The following is a 22,684-nucleotide window of genomic DNA, read 5'->3' as shown; positions in this document are numbered from 1 at the left end:
CAAATGGGTACTCAAAAAGAAATATCGTGTTGATGGATCTATTGATAAATTCAAAGCACAGTTAGTTGCCAAAGGTTATAACCAGAAGGCAGGAATAGATTTTCAGGAGACGTATTATCCTGTAGCTAAATTTGCATCCATTAGAATTATTTTGGTTATTGTTGCATATTTTGATTTGGAGTTATTCCAAATGGATGTTAAAACTGCATTCCTTAACGGAGAGTTGAAGGAAGCAATATATATGCAACAACCTGAAGGTTTTCAGGTGAAAGAACAGGAACATAAAGTTTATAAAATAATGAAATCTCTATATGGTTTAAAACAGTCTTCTAGACAATGGTATCTCAAATTTCATGATGCAGTTACTAAACTTGGTTTTATTCAAAATAAATTAGATAATTATGTATATGTCTTGAAAAGTGGGAGCAAGTTTACTATATTATCCTTATATGTGGATGATATATTGCTCGCTGGAAATGACATAGAAATGTTGAATAAAACCAAGGCAGATCTCAGCGAAAAGTTTGAGATGAAAGACATGGGAGATGCATCATATATTCTTGGAATTCAAATAATTCGAGATAGAAAGTCTAGAATGCTAAGTTTAAATCAAGAAAAATATTTAAGATCAGTTCCTAAAAGGTTTGGAATGGAGAATTCCAATCCGGCACCAACTCCGTTGGTTATGGGAAAGAGATTATGTAAAGAGCAAAGCCCTGGAGAGGGGTAGAAGCCATTAGATGTTCCTTATGCTCAAGCAATTGGAAGCTTGATATATACAATGTTGTGCACCAGACCTGATATAGCTTATGCTGTGAGTCTAGTCAGTAGATATCAAAGTAATCCAGGACCAGCACATTGAAAAACTGTTAAAAGGGTTATGAAGTATATCAGAGGTACATTGACTCATAGATTAGTTTATCAAGCTGATTCGCTTGAACTCCTCGGTTATTCCGATGCTGATTTCGGAGGTGATAAAGATGATGGAAAGTCCACTTCGGGACACTTATTTATCTTTGGAGGAGGAGCTGTTTCTTGGAGTAGCAAGAAACAAGGGTGTGTTGCTAGATATACGCAAGAAGCTGAATATATAGCTTGCAGTATGGCAACTACACATGCTGTCTGGATAAGACGGTTTTTGATTGATCTTGATCTCAATTTGTTAGAAGGACCTATTGATATTTATTGTGATAATCAAGCAGCAATTAGCTTAATCAATAGTGGCGCGAATAGCTCCAAAGGAAAACATATTGAGATCCAGTATCACTATATTCGAGATATTGTAGAAAAGGGAGAAGTCAAAGTGACTTATATCCCTACTACAGATATGATTGCTGATCCTTTGACAAAAGGAATACCAGCGGAATCTTTTATCAAACATGTAAGTTTGATGGGACTTAGGAATAAATAAGTCCAAGTAAAATTTCATGAATAATGAAATAAGAGTTACTCTCTACGGATAGTGGGAGGAATGGTAAGCAGAAACATCCGATCTCACGGATAGTGGGAGGCATGTCACTTGGTTAATTTGGTCAAGTGGAAGATGTTAGCTTGACTTGGTCATTGATGACCAAATCAACCACTGTTTCTCTGTTGAGATAATGGTGGAGAACGTGAATCATGGGTGGTTGAGAGAAAATCTCTCATGAGGGCGGATCTGAGGGGTAGAGATGATGGGTTTAGCCCCTATATAAGGAGGATCATTCTCCTTGAGAAAGCACAACGAAAATAAAAAAGAAAACCCACTTACCCATTACCGGAGCCCCTCAGAAATCCTCTTTCTTCTTCTCTGTTTTTCATTCACATTTGTCTAACTTTCTTTATGACTTCTCTCAAAACAACAACTCCAACACTAACTACAGATGCTCTTCGTGCTCTTCTTCCGTCTTCGAGTAAACTAGTATGTCATCAATAAACAACACAATGAATTCATCTAAGTACTCTGAGAAAACTCTATTCATAAATCCATAAATATTGATGGTGCATTTGTAACTCCAAACGGCATCACTCAAAATTCATAACTCTCATATCTTGTTCGAAATACTATCTTAAGAATATCTGCCTCCTGCCTCCTTCACCCTCATTTGGTCATAGATTGATCTCAATTCCAACTTCAAGTACACACTAGTACAAAACAGGACAGCCCAAACGGTTATTAGAACTGTTTGGACAAGTAAAAATAGCCCAAACGGTTTTAACCGTTTGGGATAACAAAACCCAAACGGTTAAAACTGTTTGGGCTGTTAAGAAATCCCAAACGCAACCCCAAACAGTTTTAACCGTTTGAAAAGTTTAGCCCAAACGGTTTCAACAGTTTGGGTGTTTTAGTTATTTTTTTTAAATAAAAATCTCTTTCTCCGTTCTCTTCCGCTTCCCCCCAAAAATTTCCCCCAAAATCTAAAATCCCCGCGCCCCATAACCCGATCCCCTCAAATCCCTCATCTCAAACCCAAATCTCTCAAATCCCTCATCTCAAACCCAAATCTCTCAAATCCCTCGGCCATCTTCTTCCTCCTCCTACGCTCCCACCGCCGCCTCCACGTCGTCTTCATCTGCATCTCCACCGTTCTCCTCGTCTTCATCAGGTTCTTTTTCTTTCTTTTTAATTAGGGTAAAGAAACAAAAATCACCGCCATTTCCACTGGAATCCTCGACGAGAATCGACCTCCCAAGAACAGTAATCAAATCCTAAAACTCCCCCCACTTTTCTCTTTTTTTAACTATTCTTTCATAATCTTATTTATTTCTTTAAGGTTTGAAGAGGGCTGATGATCAGTATGGGAATCTCATAGTTCACTTGGCTCCCTCTCTCTTTCAAATTTAAAAGCCCTAGCTTTGACGAAATTTAGTGCGATTTCTTTCCTTTATTTTGACAGAAGAGCTACAGGGAAGGTTCTAATGTCGAGTTTGCGGTAATGGGGATCCTATTTTGCTGACAAATTTGTGTAAGCATGATCTGTTGTTAAAAAATTGCTGATTTTGTTCTTTTCCTGTTGAAATTGAAGGAAATTTGGGTTTCTTAGTTCATCAGCAGCGGGGACAACTAAGATTGATTTGAATCGTGGCATGGTTTTGGACATGACCTTGTCTTATTCTTAGCATTTGAAGACTTTCCAAATTTAACTATCTAAATTTGAGAAATGCGCCACCAAATATGGATAACTTCCGTTTCTTTCTCAGGGAAAGGTGCAGGGTTTGGAGAATTCTATGGCAAAATGTGAAATTTCCGGTGAGATTTAGGGCTCTTAGTCTCCGATTTTGCTGATTGATAGATGTTTTCATCATTTTTTTTGTATGCGGTTATTGGATAATCAAATCTAGGGCTGGAAGAAAAGCATTGGTTGACATCGGCAATTTGAAGGAAAGTAGAAGCAACCAATGTGGACATGAGCTGAGTAATAAACCCAAAATAGCGTGAGTGAGCATCCTACTTACATGGATGTTTATATTTTAAAATATTCATACACTGCAAATGAGTTACCCATTTGTTTTATTATTATTTTTTATTGATCCAGGAAAGAAAAGTTAGTGGGAAGTAATTTATCTCAAGTGTATGCAATGCTGGTCGTGTTTATTGCTTGATTGCTATCTTTGGACTCATCATGCATGATTATTTTTGTTAATTTCATTTTATATTTGAAATGGCCATGCAGCAAGACAATGCATTTCTTTTTGTGTTACCCATGTTGGTATGATTTGTTTATTTTAAGTTCATAAACATGGTACTTGGCCAATTGTTACCCATGTTGGTATGTTTATTGAAGTTCATGGTACTTAGCCTACCAAGTTTATGCTTGCATCATGCGTTAAACCATATCCCTTTCTTCCTTTTTGAATTACTAAATCTTTAGAATAGAATTTCTATTTTTTAACTCTATGATGTAGAATCTATAGTGGTTATATTTCATTTATGAGCAATGTATTTATGTTTTATTCTATGGTTGTTTCTCTTATCAAGGAAAATACAAAAAGTTCAGTAAGAGCTACTGGCAAAAATACACATGGTATCTATCTTAACCACCCAATGCCTTGAACATCTGATAAATTTATAATTTTTGAAAGCCTAAACCTAATTTTCCCTTAATATTCATGCACTAAATATTGTTCATGTTGGTGAAATTGAGTGTGGCAAGAGAAGAAAAGCGCATATTGAAACCAGCAGCTGTCAGGGCCATCGGGTTAACCAGCCACTTGACAGTTCAAAACCACTGTAAGTTTCTTGGCCCACTGTGATTTGTTGTGTTTGGTTCAAACAACAAAATTGTCTTTCAGGCCAACTTGCTCGATACCTATTGTGATACCCCAACTTTTAGGCCCACGTCGGGTACTCAAAGAGGTTTCAGTGGGTTTATAATGTAAGTCCTAAGGATTCAAGTGCAACAATTGCTACAATTTATGGTAGTGGATTGAAACAAACTGCATATTGCACTTAGTGGGTCCCAAGACTTACGATGTGCCCATGGATTGCACCTACAGGTCCAAGGCTTCCATCAGGCCAATGGGTTCACGGATCCGGGGCATGACACCTTCCATATAAAAAGACTGTTTTACAGTCACTTCTCAGTTTCACTCCTTTTTGCACATGCACCTTATGTTACAAAAGTTAAGATGTTGGCAGCCTAATAACCGCAATCAGCTAAACAATAACTCTTATGTCTAGCATAATAAGGTTCAATTGTTTCCTTCTCTTTTACAGCAAAAAACAGGGTGTAAAGCTTTCACGGCCAAGGTATGAAGCTCTTAACCTTAGTTTAGCTTTGTCCTTAAAGAAGGTATAGGTATTTATGAAGGAGCTTAATTAGCTCCCAGAAAACCCAGAGATGGAAGCTGATTGAAACTTGACCAACTCCTATCGTTTCTGATGTGGACTGAAATTTCTTGATCTTTATAAATAAAAAAGTTCAGATAATTTTTGTAACTAAATTTAAAAATAATATTTTCTGAGAAAAGAATGCCAATGTCATAGTAATATTTCATGCACTTATTATAATGACCCTTCACTAGCAGTCTTACTGCTTTTTTGATGCCAAGACTCCAGCTTTCTTGTACTCCAGGCTCAATAAGAGCATGGGCAGCAAGCTCCGAAGCCTGCTCTCAGCTCCAACGTGGACACCTCCTCCGGGTTAGCCCCCTCCAACGGCCTCCGAAGCTCTCCCAACCTGCTCTCAATCGATGACGTGGAGGTGGACGTGTTCCGAGCTCCCAAGCGCTCCACAAATTTGTGGAGCGCTTGGGAGCTCGGAACACGTCCACCTCCACGTCATCGATTGAGAGCAGGTTGGGAGAGCTTCGGAGGCCGTTGGAGGGGGCTAACCCGGAGGAGGTGTCCACGTCGGAGCTGAGAGCAGGCTTCGGAGCTTGCTGCCCATGCTCTTAGGGTCTTATGAGGTTACGGCCAAGACTAAGGGTGAGCAAAGTTTGGCTTAAACTGAATAAACAAATGGACCAAACTTATTTGCACAAGATAAAATACTTCAAACTAAAATCCATTTTGGGGTTGGGATTTGGGGGAAAATGAAGAGGTTTTGGTTGGGGAGAAGACGAGGTTTTGACGAAGAAATTTTTTTTTATTGTGTTTCATTCGTTGGACTGAGTGAAAAAATGAACGTTGGTAAGAAAAATTTGGCCGTTTTGAGTGGAAAAATGTACCGTTGTGTAAAAAATGAAACGTTGAGATGAAAAATTATTACCGTTGAGCTATGAGCTCCATTTTCTTACTGTTGAACAGTAAAAAAAACCTCTATAAATTCACAATTCACAATTCACAATCCACAATTCACAATCCACACAACTCTCTCATAAAAAAAATTCTATATTTTCCTATCAAATTACAAATCTCATGGATCCCTCCCAAAACAACTACTATTCGCATCTCCTTACCGGTGAAGGATCGACCTTATACTCGCCGTTCTATACAGAAGTCGTAGAAGAAGGTCATCCCATCGAGTTATCGCAATCCGCAACACAACAAGTGTCATCCCAAGAAACACCGACCACAAAGAAGAAGAAGGCTTACACGCGGTCCGAAAATTGGACTGTCCACGAGGATAAGCTTCTTGTGTCTGCTTGGCTGAACACGAGCCAAGACTCCATCCAAGGCACAGGGCAACACAAAGATAAGTTCTGGCACAGAGCTAACGACTACTTTATCCAATACTCCACCGATCCAACGAGTCGCACACCAAACCAAATGATGCACCGTTGGTCAACGATTCAACTATCTGTCAACAAGTTCTGCGGGTGCGTTGCTCAGATTGAAGGAAGACAAAGATCTGGTACGGGAATTATTGACCAGGTAAATATTTAACTTATATGTTTTTATGTAAATATTTAACTTATATGTTTGATTATTCTAAATTTAACTCTTGTGTAGACTGCAGAAGTAAAAGAATTATACCAATCCCTTTATGGTAAGCCATTCGTGTTGGACCATTGCTGGGTTGAGTTGCGTCATCACCAAAAATGGAACCAACAAATGGAAACTTACAATAAGATTCGATCACAGCCGAGAAGAACCACGAACTCTGATTCCTCACCAAACAATTCCATGCCAGCGACCCCCATCGAGTTGAACATTGACTCGGATGATGTTATAGCAAGGCCTGAAGGGAGGAAAGCGGCAAAACTCAAGAGGAAACAAAATGTGGACAAATCTGAGTCCGCTAAGTCCATTATGGGAGAGGCTTTCGCGTGGATGAAGCAAACCAACAAAGAAAAAATGGAGCTAAAACAGAAGAAACAAGATGACGATATCATGAAGATCGATCTCTCAACACTCAATTCAGTTCAACGTCAATACTTTGAAATGCGTCAGGCAGAGATTTTGGAGAGGTGGATGTCCAAGGGTTCTTCCTAATTATCATATATTGTACTCGCATCGCATCCTCATTAGTTCTTCCTAATTATCAAATATTATCTTGTATTAGATTTATGATTGTACTTGAAGTTGAAAATTTTGGCATTGAATGAAAACAACTACTTTATTGAAAATGAAATTGGCGTAGTACAACAACTTGAACTCCTTTTCTGAAATTACATTAGACATAAAGAAACTTAATCCTCGGCGATGGATCCCTTAAGCTGCCACAGATGCTCGATCAAATCATTTTTTAGTGATTTGTGTGTTTGCGTGTTCCTGATCCGATGATGATTTTGGATGAACTCAGTTAGAGGTACCGTCTGCACATGAGAAGGTTCAACGACTGGTACCGAATCAGTAAAGTCAAAGTTGTTATCCAATTGACAATCACGTTCATCTTCAACGATCATGTTATGCATTATGATACAAGCTGTCATGATATCTTTCAGCACACAAGGTTGCCAGAAACGTCCTGGTCCACGAACAATCGCAAATCGAGCTTGCAACACGCCAAAAGCTCGCTCAACATCTTTTCTTGCGCTTTCTTGTTGTTGAGCAAAGTACTTATGCTTGTTTCCTCGAGGTGCTGGAATAGTCTTCACTAATGTGGACCACTCTGGGTAAATCCCGTCGGCGAGATAGTATCCCATATTATACTCGTGGCCATTGACAGTATAGTTGCACGGCGAAGCTCTTCCCTCCGCAAGTTGTGCGAAAACCGGTGAACGATGTAGAACATTAAGGTCATTGTGAGACCCCGGCAGTCCAAAGAAGGCATGCCATATCCAAAGATCTTTGCTAGCTACGGCCTCCAAAATAATTGTGGGTTCATGAAAATGTCCAGTATACATACCTTGCCAGGCAGTTGGACAGTTCTTCCATGTCCAGTGCATGCAGTCGATGCTCCCAAGCATACCAGGAAAACCTCGTTGTGAGCCTTCCTCGAGCAGGCGTGCAACGTCTTCATTAGTCGGTGCACGAAGGTATTCCTCTCCAAAGATGTTGATAATCGATCGAACGAACCTCTTCACGCTCTCAAGCGACGTACTTTTACCGATCCGAACGTAGTCGTCAACGGAGTCAGCGGATGCTCCATATGCGAGCATCCGCATAGCTGCAGTAATCTTTTGAAGACTAGATAGTCCTAACTGTCCAGCACCATTCCTCTTTTGGACGAAGTACTTGTCATGTTCGACGACTGCGTCGTGGATTCGAAGGAATAACGAACGCCTCATTCTGAACCTTTGACGAAAATAATAAAGAGGATAGGTTGGTGCGTCAGCAAAATAATCTTGGAATAACCGATTGTGGCCTTTCAGTCGGTTTCGATGGAGCACAATACGTCGTTTGTGTTGAACTGAAGTTGAACATTTCTCTTGTTCTTCTTCCTCAACGACAACAGCTCCCATAAGAAAGAACTTCTTCATCATTTCATCATCGCTAGAGCTAGATGAGCTAGACATTTTATTCTGGGAGATGATGGGTTGAGGAGAGAAGCCGTCGAATTTTATAGGCATCAGTCGGATGACGGTCAAAGTTTGCGATACCTCGAACTTCGTGCCCAACATCGAAAACCGCGGGTTACATCGAAGACCGTGTGCGTTCCCTCAAAAGCCGCGGGTTACCTCGAAGACCGTGTGCGCTCCCTCGAAGACCGTGGGTTACCTCGAAGACCGTGTGGGTTCCCTCAAAAGCCGCGGGTTACCTCGAAGACCGTGTGCGCTCCCTCGAAGACCGTGGGTTGCCTCGAAGACCGTGTGCAACTGTTAGAAATAAAATACAATAGGTTTAAATATAATTAAAAGTAATGGGTGAAATATTAAAATAGAAGAGGGGTTTTTTTGATATTGTTGGAGCTCCTAACTAGGAGCTTGTTGGAGCTCCATAAAATAAGGAATGCCTCCCAATGTATAATTTGTTAATTTTTTATTTTGAAAAGGTTGAGAGCTCTTGAGAGCATGCTGACTAGGACTCCCAACTGGGAGCTTGCTGCACTTGCTCTAAGGATAACAAAGATGTAGTTTTAACAAAGACGGAAAAAGATCTTGCTGCAGTGACTGATCAATTTATGTCGAGACTAGTAAATGAACTAAAAGGTGCCGATTTTTGGAAACTCAGACGAGCTTATACTTTCGATGTTAGCACATTTCCCTTGTTTCTTTTTGGAATATAAAATAGTGGTTTCTAACTGTTAAACAACTGCTGCAGATTCAAGAGTATGTTGAAGCTGCAGCCCTCTGTAAGTTCTGCAAAACTGGAAGCCTCCTGAACCTCGCTGAGATTAATGCTACTCTGCGACCGCTAAGTGATAAATATCCCGAGCCCCTACATATTAATGTTCTTGACAACCTTTTGAGGATAATAGTTTAAAATTTCTTTTTCTGTTGAATTCACTTTTCTCTTTTGGGGGTAATTGTTTTCTTTTTCTCTTCTCTTTTGGTTTAGCTTGCAGATGTGACTGGAGAGCTTATGCGACTGGCCATTTGTCGAATATCAGATGGGGAAGTTGAATTGCTGAGAAATATGTAGATTTGTGAGAAACAAATATACAATATCGGATACTTTTTATTGTGAGATATTAAGTAATCATTGTGTATGTATACATTTTGTCTCTAATATTGTATATTGAGTAATTATTGTGTATGTATATATAATATTGGATATTCATCACTGTTTGAGACATTTTTGTGTATGTATATGTTTTTGATTTCATTGTGAGATATTGAATAATTATTGTGTGAGATGTGTATATAAACAAGTAGATAAATAAAGTAGTTAAAATTTTAAAAAATATTAAAATAAACAACCCAAACGGTTGAAACCGTTTGGACAGATAAATGGCCAAACGGTTAAAACCGTTTGGGCCAAAATTTGGCCAAACGGTTGAAACCGTTTGGGAAATAATTTGGCCAAACGGTTAAATCCGTTTGGCAATTTATTAAATCCCAAACGGTTGTAACCGTTTGGGCAAAATCCCAAACGGTTACAACCGTTTAGGATTTTTCCCAAACGGTTGTAACCGTTGGGGCGACTGTTGGGTAGACTTTTTCCCAACGGCTTTAGCCCAAACGGTTATTTTTTTAGCCCAAACGGTTGTAACCGTTTGGGACTGGGTTTTCCCAAACGGTTCCAACCGTTTGGACTGCCCTGTTTTGTACTAGTGACATTACTAATCCTCCAAGCTGATCAAATAGGTCGTCTATACTGGGCAAAGGATACATGTGTTTTATCGTCACCTTGTTTAACTCCCTGTAGTTGATGCACATTCTCCCGATGCCATCTTTTTTTACTAGCAACAATATTTTTCGCCATGATGACGCACTAACTCTAATGAAACCTTTTTGCTTGAAGTCTTCAGTCTGAGCTTTCAACTCTTCTAACCCTTTTAGTACCATCCTATATGGTGCTTTAGATATTAGTGTTGTATCTGATAAGAGATATATAGTAAACTTCATGTCTCAATTAGGGGACAAACCTAGTAATTTTTCTAGAAATACATTCATGAATTCTAACACCACTCACAATAACTCCCACTCTCCAATTGGCTCTTCAACTTCAATGAGCGCTAGCACATTATCGAACTTTGGTGATATTTCATACGTAAGAAGGTGGGAATTATTTTTGTTGGGATTGATGATCCCTGGTTACAACTTCCACAATCTAGAGACTAAACCACAAGCTCACAATATAGAACAATAACAAGAAATAAAAACATCGAGATTTATCTTAACCGGTTGATCAAGTTCAAGCTACATCCGTAGGGCAACAACACGAGAAATCTATTCCTTTATACAAATAGTAGGATCAGAGATTCACTGTTCATGCTACAGTAAATGCTACAGTAGCATTTACTGTAGCTAATACTTAATTTAAAATATTGCTGTAGCACACGGGTATACTGTAACATTTAAAAGGTACTGTAGCAGAGCGGGATACTGTAGCACTTCCAAAAAGTCAAATCATGCCGTATTTAAAAAAGCGGGATTACTGTAGGAAAAAAAAAAAAAAAAAAAAAAAAAAAAAAAAAAAAAAAAAACCATGCTTTGCACGGACCGCAAACTAGTTCATATGTATGACAGAGAACATTATAGGAGAAATCACTCATACCCCTCAATCTCACATACACAAATAGCCGTCATATTCTCTCCAAAATTCTCAAATCTCATTTCAAGCTCTCTCATATAAGAGATGCCAATATATTGCTAAACCTTAGCACTAACTTGGCCCAAAGGGCCATGAAGCTTCAAGCCAACTAGATACAAAATAGATATGAGAAATATCACAACTTTAATTTTTACAAGAACAGACAGTTTAATGTGATAAAATCACATTGGTGAGTTTATTGACTAATAATAGCAAGGAGAAAGTATCCAATGACCTAGTTTCGCTATATCAATTATTTGATTAGTCGACGTAGAAATATGCGCATTGATCAGCGATTGATAACTCTTTGATTTATTGTTAACTCAATCGACTGACACTTTATTCGTAATAGCATATGTTATTTAGTTGAATGAATTATAAATAGATGTAGATCTCATTGTCCCATTAATAAAATAAAACGAGCTACACCATCTTGTAATTAAGGGGTTTTTAGATCTTAGTCCCTTAAATCATAGTTATTTTGATATTAGTCCCTTAAATATCATTAGCGTGTTGATATTAGTACCTGTACTTAGTTGGAAGTATAACTTCTTGTTTGGATTGAGGGGAATGAGGGTGAAGGGAAGTTAGGGGAACTATTCACCTCCATTCACCTTGTTTGGGAACACTTAGGAGGTGAAGTTAATTCACCCTAGTTCCCCTTGGTTCACCCCCTAATAGTATAAAAATTGTTACCCCCCAAATTGGGGTGTAACCAAGGGGAAGGGAATTCCCTTCCCTTCCCTTCCCTTCCATTCACTCAGTTTCCCTTAACTTCCCTTCACCCCCTATAAATCCAAACAGGCCCTTTAGAGGAATACTCTGTTAACTCTAACTTTTGGGTGGACTGACCATTTTACCCCTCTGATTGTAAATCACAACCCATATACAACCCAAACTCATTATCTATTTAACCCTTTAGAAACCTTAAAACTCGTTTAAACCCAAACCCATTCCGACCTCTCATTTTCTTACTTGCTCTTCTCCTTCATTATCATGCTCTTTTACACCTTCTCTATCATGCCTAGATGAAAATTGAGAGGGAATAGTTTATATTTTGTTGTGGTTTCATAGCTTGCGAAGGAGGCAGCAACATGGATTTATTGATCAATCCTCTCTCTTCGTGCGTCAAGAAAGGAAATTTCGATGATCATGGGTTCTCTTATTTGATTTTCTTGAGATGCAAGTGTCTTTATTTCTGTCTTTTCGTTATTGTGATTATTACTGTGAATGGGAATGAGGAACTAAGGAAGAGAGTCCTTTATTATTCCCCTTGTGTTTCAAATGATACCCAATTCCCAAATACAAATTCTCCTCCTTCGATTTAATCGCAAGATATTATAAGCCTAGCCAAATTGCTGGCCGAGGATAAGGAATTTGAGTCGCTTGAAAAGAAGATTGAGGGGAAGTTGTTGCCATGGAGCAGGTTTTGGCCATGGAGGCCATCTGAGGGATTGAGAGGATTGAGAAAGCTGAAGGCCGAGAGAGAGGCGCTGTGGATGGGGTAAGAGAGAGAGACTGGATTTGGGGTAATTAAAACCAGCCTAAATATCGTAGAACCCCGTTAACTTCGAACGATTACTAGAAAAGCCCTCTTAACTTTCAAAATATCAAAACTAACCCCTTAAGTGTAGGGGTTATCAGAAAATTCCATTTAACTTTCAAATTTCGTCAGAAAACCCCCCTAAATTAGGGGCGTTTTCTGATAAAATCTGAAAGTTAAAGAAGGTTTTATGATAAACCCCCTAAATTAGGAGTGTTTTCTGATAAAATCTGAAAGTTAAATAAGGTTTTATGATAAAATCTAAAAGTTAAAAGGAATTTTGTGATAATCCCTATACTTAAAGGGGTATTTTGTGATATTTTGGAAGTTGAAGTGGGGTTTTCCGTTATTCATCTGAAGTTAAGGGAGGTTCTCTAGTATTAACCCTTAAAACTATGGTTACTTTTTAATTTCCCATCCATGGTTACCAATAATCTAATCATGGTTAAGTGATTTGAACGGAAAAGTTAACAGAGGGACTAATAGCTACACACTAATTGTATTTGAAAGACAGCTACACACTAATTGTATTTGAAAGACTAATATCAAAATATAAAGATATGAGGGGCTAATATGCAAATACCACTAGCATCTAAAAACCCCTCTATTTAACCTTTTCCCTTTAGATAAGTTTCCGTACGAAACATGGTCGATTTGCGATCTTTATTTTTATTTTTCTTCCTTTCTTCTTTTTGAAGGAATTGTGAAAGATGAACACACCCATTTCATAAAAGACTAAATTAATGAGTTTGTATATTTACTTTATGAACATAGCAGATAGAAAGTTGTTTCAGATGCTGCCCCACCCCCCACCCCTAACCCGTTGAAATATGAACATACCCGTTTTAATCAAGGATAATTGATGAATCATTATATTTACTTACTCTAATAGCAGATAAGAAAGCTCGCAAACTTACTTTGTCACATAATATAATGAAACATACCCCACTTCTGTGCACAGTGGAGAAGCCATGCTGAATTACTAAACGATGCATGATGCGGGACCTAAACCCTTGAGAATTAAGGGGGAGAGTAACTCTTAATCAGCACCCAATGTCCCTCACCCAAGGGCATATACTCAATCAAATATTATCGGTGTAATGTAACCCTAGTAGAGTATGCAAGATAACTGCCACGATACCAAGGATATGCATCCAGCAAATAACAGATTATCATGTTATGACTGATGCCAGTAAAAACAAAGTAATATTCAAATGAAGCTCTAGATATTATTGCCCAAGAAATTACTACGTAGCACAAAGAATATAAGTTTCTAAAATAAAACAGGAATTGAGTAATAACAGTCTCAAAACATTTTCACTGGAGAGTATTTTGGTTAACAAACCACTTTTCATGGTTATATCCATTCCTCAATTCTCTCTTCTTCATAAGCTGATGTCTTTAACTGGTTTTCTACCACTGTTATTATTCAAAATTTGAGCAACTCATGAGTGCCAAAATAGAAAACGTAATTAGTGTTACCTTTCACATCTTAATCGCCTATACAGAAACAAAGCACGGTGTGTAGCAAAAATCGCATTCTAAGCCAGGACTCTTGAAGGTTCACCAACAGCACTTTCCATCCTATGGTACCATTCACCAATTCCAGTATTTTCCACCATATCTATGCCAGCCCTCAAGTACCGAATTGGTCTAAGAACACCAAAGACTGCAAGATCGGCTAAGTTTGGCTTGGACCCACCTGAGGAAGTAAAAAATGTACAAATTACTATAAACCAAGGACTGATATAAATTCTCAAGAGTATTAGACAATACCCAAGAAATCTTTGCCGTCAAGAGCCTTAGTCCATGTTACTGCAGCTTCATACAAAGCAGCACGTTCATCAGCGATGTTATATTTCTTCTTCAGCTTCTTGGATACCATATACATAATTGCTGCTCCCGCATACTTTACTGAGAGCTTCTCTGCAAAGCTGAAGTTGCCTGCAAGTTTAAGAGTTTACGTGAGAATAGAGATTCACGTTTTAAATCCAGGTTGCACTTGATGCGAAGAAAACAATAAAACATATTTGGAGTACCATCACAATAAACATTCTGATAAACAGCCACTACCTTACTAAGTGATGCTCCATCAACTATGAATCAACAGTCCTGCCTATGGATTCTCCAGCATCATATCCTTGTTCTACTTCTAACTTCTAGATCTTACAAATGAGTCATTGTTCTATACTGTAGTATAGTAACACTTATCCAGCCTAACATATTCATTTCTGACAAACTAATTCTTCAGAAACATTTTTTCTCAATCTTCCAACATTCTAACCATAGCGCACGGCTCATCAATACCCACATTTCATTTAGCAAAAGAAAAACCCAAATATTGTTGCAAAAGCTATAAAAGTGAGTCCGGATGTCCTCTCTTGTGTGAAACTGGATTGTTATTTCAAATAATATGATATCATCCACAAATAACAAGCATCGATCAATATAATCGTTAGTGAGTGAAAAGGAATGGTCTTGTCTCTTTAATTGTGCTCATATTAGTTACTCCATTGTAAATATCCTCAATCACATCTGAATAACTCTTGTATTCTTAATCTATATGGTCTGGCACTCCGCAGCCAACCTTGCTTAGACAAAGAAGGGCTTAAGATAATCATTAAGGATGATACACATTGTGATATCCTAGGTTACCTGGACACTTCATCTACTCCCTTATCCATGTCCAACACTTGCCATATCTATGGGACCATGTCTGTGTCGGACACTCCTCGGACACTTCTTGAATATATACATACATTTACGCAGACATGTACTCCATTATTGATGTGGACTCGCAGGGAGGCGAGGACTTTGATCCGAAAGTAGAGGGCTCTTAGATATGATGTTTTCGATGCCAATTTGGATCCGATCGGAAAGTACGAGGTTCTCAATATTATGAACTTTGGTAGATATCTGAATCTGATTTGGATCTGAGAGGGGAAGTAGGTAGATTTTTATGTCTTCAATAACTTGGCAGAGCCGTGTCCGGATGTGGTGGGGAGCTAATTGAACCTTGAACGCCGTTGTAAGACCTTGACGGAGCTTCATCGGAGGAGATGAATCGACAACGGCTTGGCGGGTGATCTCGTTCTTCATCGAAGGCGGACCGGAGTTCGATCAGAGCGTAGGAACTCATGTAAGATCTGCTGCTTGGTTGAGGAAGACTCGTTGATGCTAGGAAGTAGTTTGATAGAGTTATGAATAGTAATAAAGCACTGTTCATCCATAAAGTTAGTAGTTACTGTTTACATGAATACACCTTATGCTGTTTACCCGTGAACGATAGTCCGAGGTTCATGGTTTTTAGTTGATCAAGAAGGATAATCAAAATAGGAGAGATTTAGATAATTACTAGGCTTCCCAGTTAGGCATCTCACACCCAAGTGCTTCACACCCCAAAAAGCAATCCACATGCTAAAGAACACTTCACATGCTCATATCTCAAATTTTAATTAATCAATGTCTAATTACTCATGAAAGATTACAGCTTTATTTATAGAGAAAAACTAAATCTGAAAACTAAATCAAATCCTAATTAAATCTTAACAAAAAGGAAACAAAGACAAAATATCTAACAAAATAAATATCAGAGATCCTAACAATCCTAAATCATCCAAAGGAAATCTTACTTAAAATTGGATATTACATCAAAAATTACTAAAATAAAAAAATACTAGTAAATCTATAAAATTTCATTCCGCATCAATAATATAACACATTTTAGTTTAAAAACTTGTGATACACCTCTTGAACTGATATCATACAACTCGTTTTTTACTCGGGACAGGTTTATTTTAGCACATAACTAGTTCATAAGTATGGTTTAAAGGCCATTTGGTATCTAGTTCAAACAAGAGTGATTTTTCAATTTATAATCTCAATAAAAGAAACATAAAAATTGTATAAAGATTTTATCATAACATGTGAATAAAAAACAATATCAAGCACATCTAGATTATTAATTTTAATGTGCGTACATAGCTTGTGTCCTTTGTATCCTAACATTTACAATTTTGTCTTGTCACGTATCCGCACACGTGTCCGTGTTTGCACCTGCACCAGTATCTGTGCAACAAAGGTAATATCAAATTAAGATAACTAGTTCCAGAAGCACCTTTAAATTAGAACTAAGCTCGATGAAAGGAGAAAAAAATATCAATTAATTCTCAACTCGATATCTTTTCCCTTTCATTAGTCATCCTTTAGGTACTTCTGAATACTTAAAAATAATCAATATTAAATTTCAATAGTAGATGACTTAAGATGAATTGTCTGGGAAAGGAACAGCTACATACCATTGAAGCTTAAGATTGTCCTTTGATGCAGGATGATGCAGGATGATTGTGGACTGTTGATCCAAATCTTTATAGACTTACTAGAATCTCTTTTATTTTACTATTATATGATGTAATCTTGATTTTTTGGTAAAATTTTCTTACGATTTGATTTTAGGATAATTTAGGATCTTTGGGAATTTACTTTATGTAGAATTTTATTTTGTTTCCTTTTAGTTATGATTTAAATAGGATTTGATATAATTTTTAGTTTTAGATTTTACTATAAATAAAGTTGTAATCTTCCATGAGGAATTAGACATTGATTAATAAAAATATTAAGTTATAAGAATCTTCTCTTGAGTATGAGTATGTGAGCAGTGTTTTCAAAGACGCGCACCTCATTGCGCCTCATGCGCCTTACGATGCGGGGCGATGGCGAAGCGCCCCACATCTGATGGGACAGCACCTTTTGCGCATCGCGTACATCCGTACTTTGTGTAGAATGCATGTAGTACATTTCCTCATATAGTTTTATTTGTTAATATTTCAATCGAGTCTTTATACTTAATATTCCACATCCCAAAAAACAAAATAAATCCATTGGTTTTTTAACAACCTTCAATTGAGGACCATTACTAATCCTTTGTTTGGATATTAGTCTTGATTTAATATTTGATTTGAAAATTTATGAAATTTGCTACTATGTTGGGTGTTAGCATCACTGTTATAAATAGTGGTAAATAGCCACGTAATAGCGGCGCTAATAGCGTTAACGGTCCCTTCCCACGACGCTATCGCCCGCTACGCTATCATGCAATAGCGATGACATTGCGGAATATGTCTGTTCGTAAAAGCGATCAATAGTGTGTCATAACGGTAAATAGTGAGCGATTGCATTCGAAATTTGTTTTTTGACTGCTATTTAAAAGCGGTTTGAGGTTTATTTTTTTAAAATTAAACTCAACCCTTGATCATTACATTCCACCGTCTCATGTGATTTTCAGCATACTCCCGCCATCTCTTATAGCCTCTGGCACCTACCTTGATACTTCATTTCACCTCCTTCACCGTGAGCTCCTCTTAGGGCAGTCCTGTCACCGCTAAGCTCTTCTTCTCGAAGACGACGATTTTTTGACTCCTTCAGTCATCTTCGATATTACGTGATGGTTACATGTCTATTTCATGTTTAGGATCTCTTTAAATCATCCAATATGTACTTTTAGATTTCTTAGATTTTTCTTTAATTTTTTTAATATTTATACATATCTAAATTAGGCCGCTATTTGACTTTGTGCTTTTTACCGCTATTTTGCCGCAATAACCCGAAATAGCCTTAGTGATGTCTCACCGCTACGCGACGCTATCCGCTATCGATAACCTTGGTTAGCATTAGAAATTAAGGCAATATATTGTGATTTTGTAGCAAGATATTATTTATCTTGATATTTTTCATGTAAATTCTAAAAACATGTTCTTTCGCGCTTGATTACATATATTAAAATATTATGTGTGTGGTGTGCGCCTCGCATCACTCGGGCGCGCGCATCGCGTTGCGCCTTGCGCATGTGCGCGTAAAGATGCTTTGCGCCCCGCATTGCGCCTCGCGCATTGAAAACACTGTATGTGAGGTGTTTTTGGCATGTGATTTTTCTTTGGGGTGTGAAGCCTTTGGGTGTGAGGCTCATAAGAGTGAAGCCTAGTTATTAATCTCAACCTCTTGCACTTTCACTCCTAGTCGTCCATGCAAAAGCCCCACAAGACCTACCTCAAATTTTCTCTCTTGTCCCATTTCAAACAATCTTCCAAAAGAACACAGAGAGAGAGGACCAAAGTTCTTGTAGCTTTACCGTTCAACAATGAACAGTAACCCAAAACATCATTACTGTCCATAAGTCCTCTTCATTCTCAGTTTCCTCCAACGTTGCTAATCTCTGACCATCCATGTCCCCCCTCCCCCCAGACCGAGCGTTCCCCTTCTCAATCCATGAAGCTGTCAAATAGATCCATATAGTTTTCAAAGACCTTATGTTAGAGATTCACACGGCATCAAATCGAAGCCCTCACGCCGTACCCTATCTGTCCACCTAAAAATGTAGTGCTATATAACATAACCTCAGCAGCATGTCATTGCCTAAATGCCTAACAGAATAGCCCAGATAGAATCACTGATCTCCTACATCTTATGGGTAACCCATCATTTTCATTCCTTTCTTACCAAACTTTTCTTAACACAGAATTAGTACCGTCATTTAATGTCATCATATGGAAATAAGAGAAGAATACTTCTATTCATGTCGTCAAACATCTCTCTTAACGAAAAAACTGACAATAGTGCTACCACCGTGCACATGCATATATTTTTGGAACGTAATCATGCATGAGTATGAGCTTCACATATAAAAGCACGGACATAATCCTTCAAAAATAAGAAAAATAAAGTAGTAACTGATACCTTTTCTTCTACAACGGAATGCTTAATGTCTCCAAATACTCTAATACTTTTCCATCTCTAATATATAGTCTAGTGAATGACTTCAAAATCATAAACGACATTAAATAATAAACAGGTGCCTAAAAGAATCACCTTTCTACAGAATCGGTGTGATATTATATTGAAAATTGTGATGTTATATTGAAAATAGTGTGATTATATTTATCATATCCTTGTGGATATTTGTACTTTATTAAATATTTAAATAAAATAATAAAATGTGTAATCTATATTATGGTGTTCTGCCTTAACAAGAAGCAAGCATTAGGGAAATTTTTGTTACTGTGAACATTGTTTCATATCATCTCTTTTCTGACAGTCTAAAACATGTAAACTACAGAAAGATAAGCATATGAAATGGCAAGGCTCATACGCCTAAAATTATTCCAAATAAACATAAATGTCACCGAAGTAGTATCATACCATGGCTCGTTATGTAATCAAAGGACTCAAGTGCCTCATACGTCGTGCGATATATATTTGGTGATAAGATGTGAACAAGATGCTCATCAACCCACCTACATTAGGAAAGAAAAGCAGCTAGTTGATACATGAAAGCTAGTTGGAAATAAGGGATTATGCATACACCAATCACACATGCTATAAACCTAAAAGCATGCACTTGAAGTAAACTTAGAAAGTGAAGCTAATGTCCTACAATATAAAACATTTAATTACAAACTCTTAAGGATGTTTTTCAGCATTTTAGTTTCGTTTATTAGTTTAGTCTGAGAACTTCGGGCACTATTAGGATCATAAAAAGAAAGAACAAGCCAATAAATTATGCCAACTTAGAGGATATTTGGGAAGGCTTATTTTTTGAAGCTTATAAATTATGCTAGTTTTTAATGACTTTTGACTTTTTTGATAAAAATATTATTTGTTTGAGTAGAATAGTAATTTGCTTGGTTAAACCTAACTTTTTTAAGTGAGCTTATAAGCTAGTTTTTCAAAAGCTGATGCATGCCAGCTTTTTAAAATGAGACTTATAAACTAATTTGGCATTTTATCAAACAGGTAGAAATAAAAAAGCTAGTTTAAAAGCTAGTTTAACTAAAAAATAAGCCTTCTTAAACACTTTCTTAGTTAAATATGAAAGTACATCTAATAATGCCAAAGTTCAATGAAATAAACAAATAACAAAAAAGAAATAGAATGCACATCAAATGCGAAAAGATTTATTGTCTCCAGGTGATATAATCTCCTACAATAGCCAACATTGTTTACAACCAACTAATTTTTAGCTTTTGATAGGAAGTGAGATGATTCACAGGAAACACGTACCAAAGCAAGCATTAGAAGCATAGACAAAAAATTAAACAATATTTGATATTCAAAAGAAGGAATTTTACCTGCTAGCTTACCTATAATTACATCCCATTTTAAAATGACCTTTGCCGGTCATGTAGGAGCAATACATTATTGGAAAGGCCTAAAGCTGGTCAAAGTATTTATTGAGCAAATATAACTCCATCCTCTCAGAAAGGGTGGAAGGAGAAGAGCGTACTCTGCCATTCTTTTTCATATTACTGTCAGACAACATCTACTTCTCCTTGTATTCTTCCCTTCTCCAAAAAGGTCGGACTTTGGGTTCATGCATGAGAATGCAACAAAATGGTTTTGATGGACAGATTTAGATTGGACAAGGTTTGGATTTGCCAATGTTTGGACTAATGTTACTAAACGGAATTTGTAGTCCCGTCATGTGTGTGTGTGTGTGTGTGTGTAGACGGGACTACAAATTCCATTTGCATTGGGGTGTAACAGACAGACAAATTATGCATGGAGGCACACATTGGAGCAAGTAGTATGGAAACAAGAAGAGGAACATGAGTGAGAATACTGATATAAATTTAGCTGGGAAATTTTGATGCTTCCAGTATTTAGCTGATAAAATTAATTTGTCAAACAAGAGAAAGACTTTGATATTGGCGATGAGATCAAACTTGGGAGAAACTTTTCTACCCTTTTTTCTTGCTTCTTGCAAGATATTTTAATTACCTTCTAAGTTAATAGAATTCATGTTCGCTTTGATTGTATTGTACATAAATGCAGAGTTACTATAGAAACTTTAGTCACTAGGGGCAAGGCTACAAATATAACCAATATGTGATATTTTTATCTAAATGTTATGGAACCACAACAGAATATGCATATATATGCCTAAGTAAAATACAATCAATAGAACTAGATGTACCTATTAAAAATTTTACACATGTTTTCATATTTTAATAAAGTTGCATGATTTTCTCATTGTCTCTACTATTAAAGAATCTTTTTTTAATATAAGACACCAACAATTATTCAATCACTCATCTTCCATGCGATTGTGCGTTAGATTCTTCACTATATCCATTGCAGAAAAAGTTCATTACATGGTCACATTAGCAATTGGTATGATAAAGCTAACTTTACAAGAAGATAGTCTCCACTAACTTTTCAGAAAGATCACCAATTCCTTCTAAGTTTCAAAACCCGTCATCTGACCACACATCTACAATGTACTTCTAAATTTGGGGTTCAAGTGTCATGATTTCCACTGAGGTCCCGATTATCAAAAGCAACAAGTGAATCTTTTGGGCTCAAACATGCTACGCAAAGGATCAGTTCAGACTTTGACTCTTAAACCGATTGCTAAGCCATCGAAGTTGTCAGTCAAAGGTTTGAAAAAATAACTCTAACTTGAAATTTATGCAATATTGAAACTTGCTCAACTCTATGACGTGACCTTTCTCAAACATCTAACATCTAATCTATATGGAAGACAACAATATTATTCTTTTTACAATAAGCAAAGTTCCTGAAAAAATTCCTTCCATCATCTCTCATAAATTGCAGTCGGTGCTTTGTCACTTTAACCAATGTCATAGCATTTACATTGTCATAATTATTTCTCTGTAATGCTTGAGATAACTCATTGGTAACTCCCAAGTATGTTTTTCATCAACTGTAAGTTAAAGACAAATTCAAAAAATTGGATAGAGTTCAATAATGCACAAGCATTTACCTCTTCGCTCTCATGCTGTACCACGATTGATTCAAGAAAGATGGTAAGTAAACTAAGTAATATGGCATAATTTGAGATCCAACAAGTGTCTCAGGTACCTCTTTGCCCTGATATTGTACCATCTTCCTCAATGATTTCAAGGAACATGGCAAGTAAACTAAGTAATATACCATAATGTGAGTTCCAACGAGTAACTGAAGCTCTTTTAAGAGTAATTTCTTGATTCAAATCATGTCCACTACGTCCTTAACTATTTTCTAGCACTTCTTTTATCTCCCTAATTTATCTTTCTTGAGGAATATCTCGATGCTTACAAGAAGCACAATTACACTAACTAGTAACCAAATTAAATAGCAAAATA

The 22,684-nt window shown here is 37.2% G+C and overlaps 3 protein-coding genes across 3 annotated transcripts; 1 reads left to right on the top strand and 2 right to left on the bottom strand.

Moving 5' to 3' along the window:
* On the top strand, positions 5,542–6,939 carry LOC109825097 (glutathione S-transferase T3-like). The gene is made up of 2 exons (XM_020391823.1): positions 5,542–6,295; positions 6,374–6,939. Exons 1-2 carry the CDS (start codon positions 5,840–5,842, stop codon positions 6,854–6,856), a joined length of 939 nt encoding a protein of 312 aa, XP_020247412.1. The 5' UTR covers positions 5,542–5,839; the 3' UTR covers positions 6,857–6,939.
* LOC109835083 lies at positions 7,054–8,322 on the bottom strand. Its single transcript, XM_020403083.1, has one exon. It carries the CDS (start codon positions 8,320–8,322, stop codon positions 7,054–7,056), a length of 1,269 nt encoding a protein of 422 aa, XP_020258672.1.
* Positions 13,798–22,445, bottom strand: LOC109835074 (prostaglandin E synthase 2-like). The gene is made up of 4 exons (XM_020403073.1): positions 22,324–22,445; positions 19,740–19,834; positions 14,322–14,489; positions 13,798–14,247 (listed from the first exon to the last, which is right to left on the bottom strand). Exons 1-4 carry the CDS (start codon positions 22,443–22,445, stop codon positions 14,087–14,089), a joined length of 546 nt encoding a protein of 181 aa, XP_020258662.1. The 3' UTR covers positions 13,798–14,086.

The sequence above is a fragment of the Asparagus officinalis genome, chromosome 1 (assembly GCF_001876935.1).
Source record: "Asparagus officinalis chromosome 1, Aspof.V1, whole genome shotgun sequence".
NCBI lineage: Eukaryota > Viridiplantae > Streptophyta > Magnoliopsida > Asparagales > Asparagaceae > Asparagus > Asparagus officinalis.
Note: the sequence above shows the minus strand (reverse complement) of the source record. Positions and strands in the feature narration are given on the sequence as shown.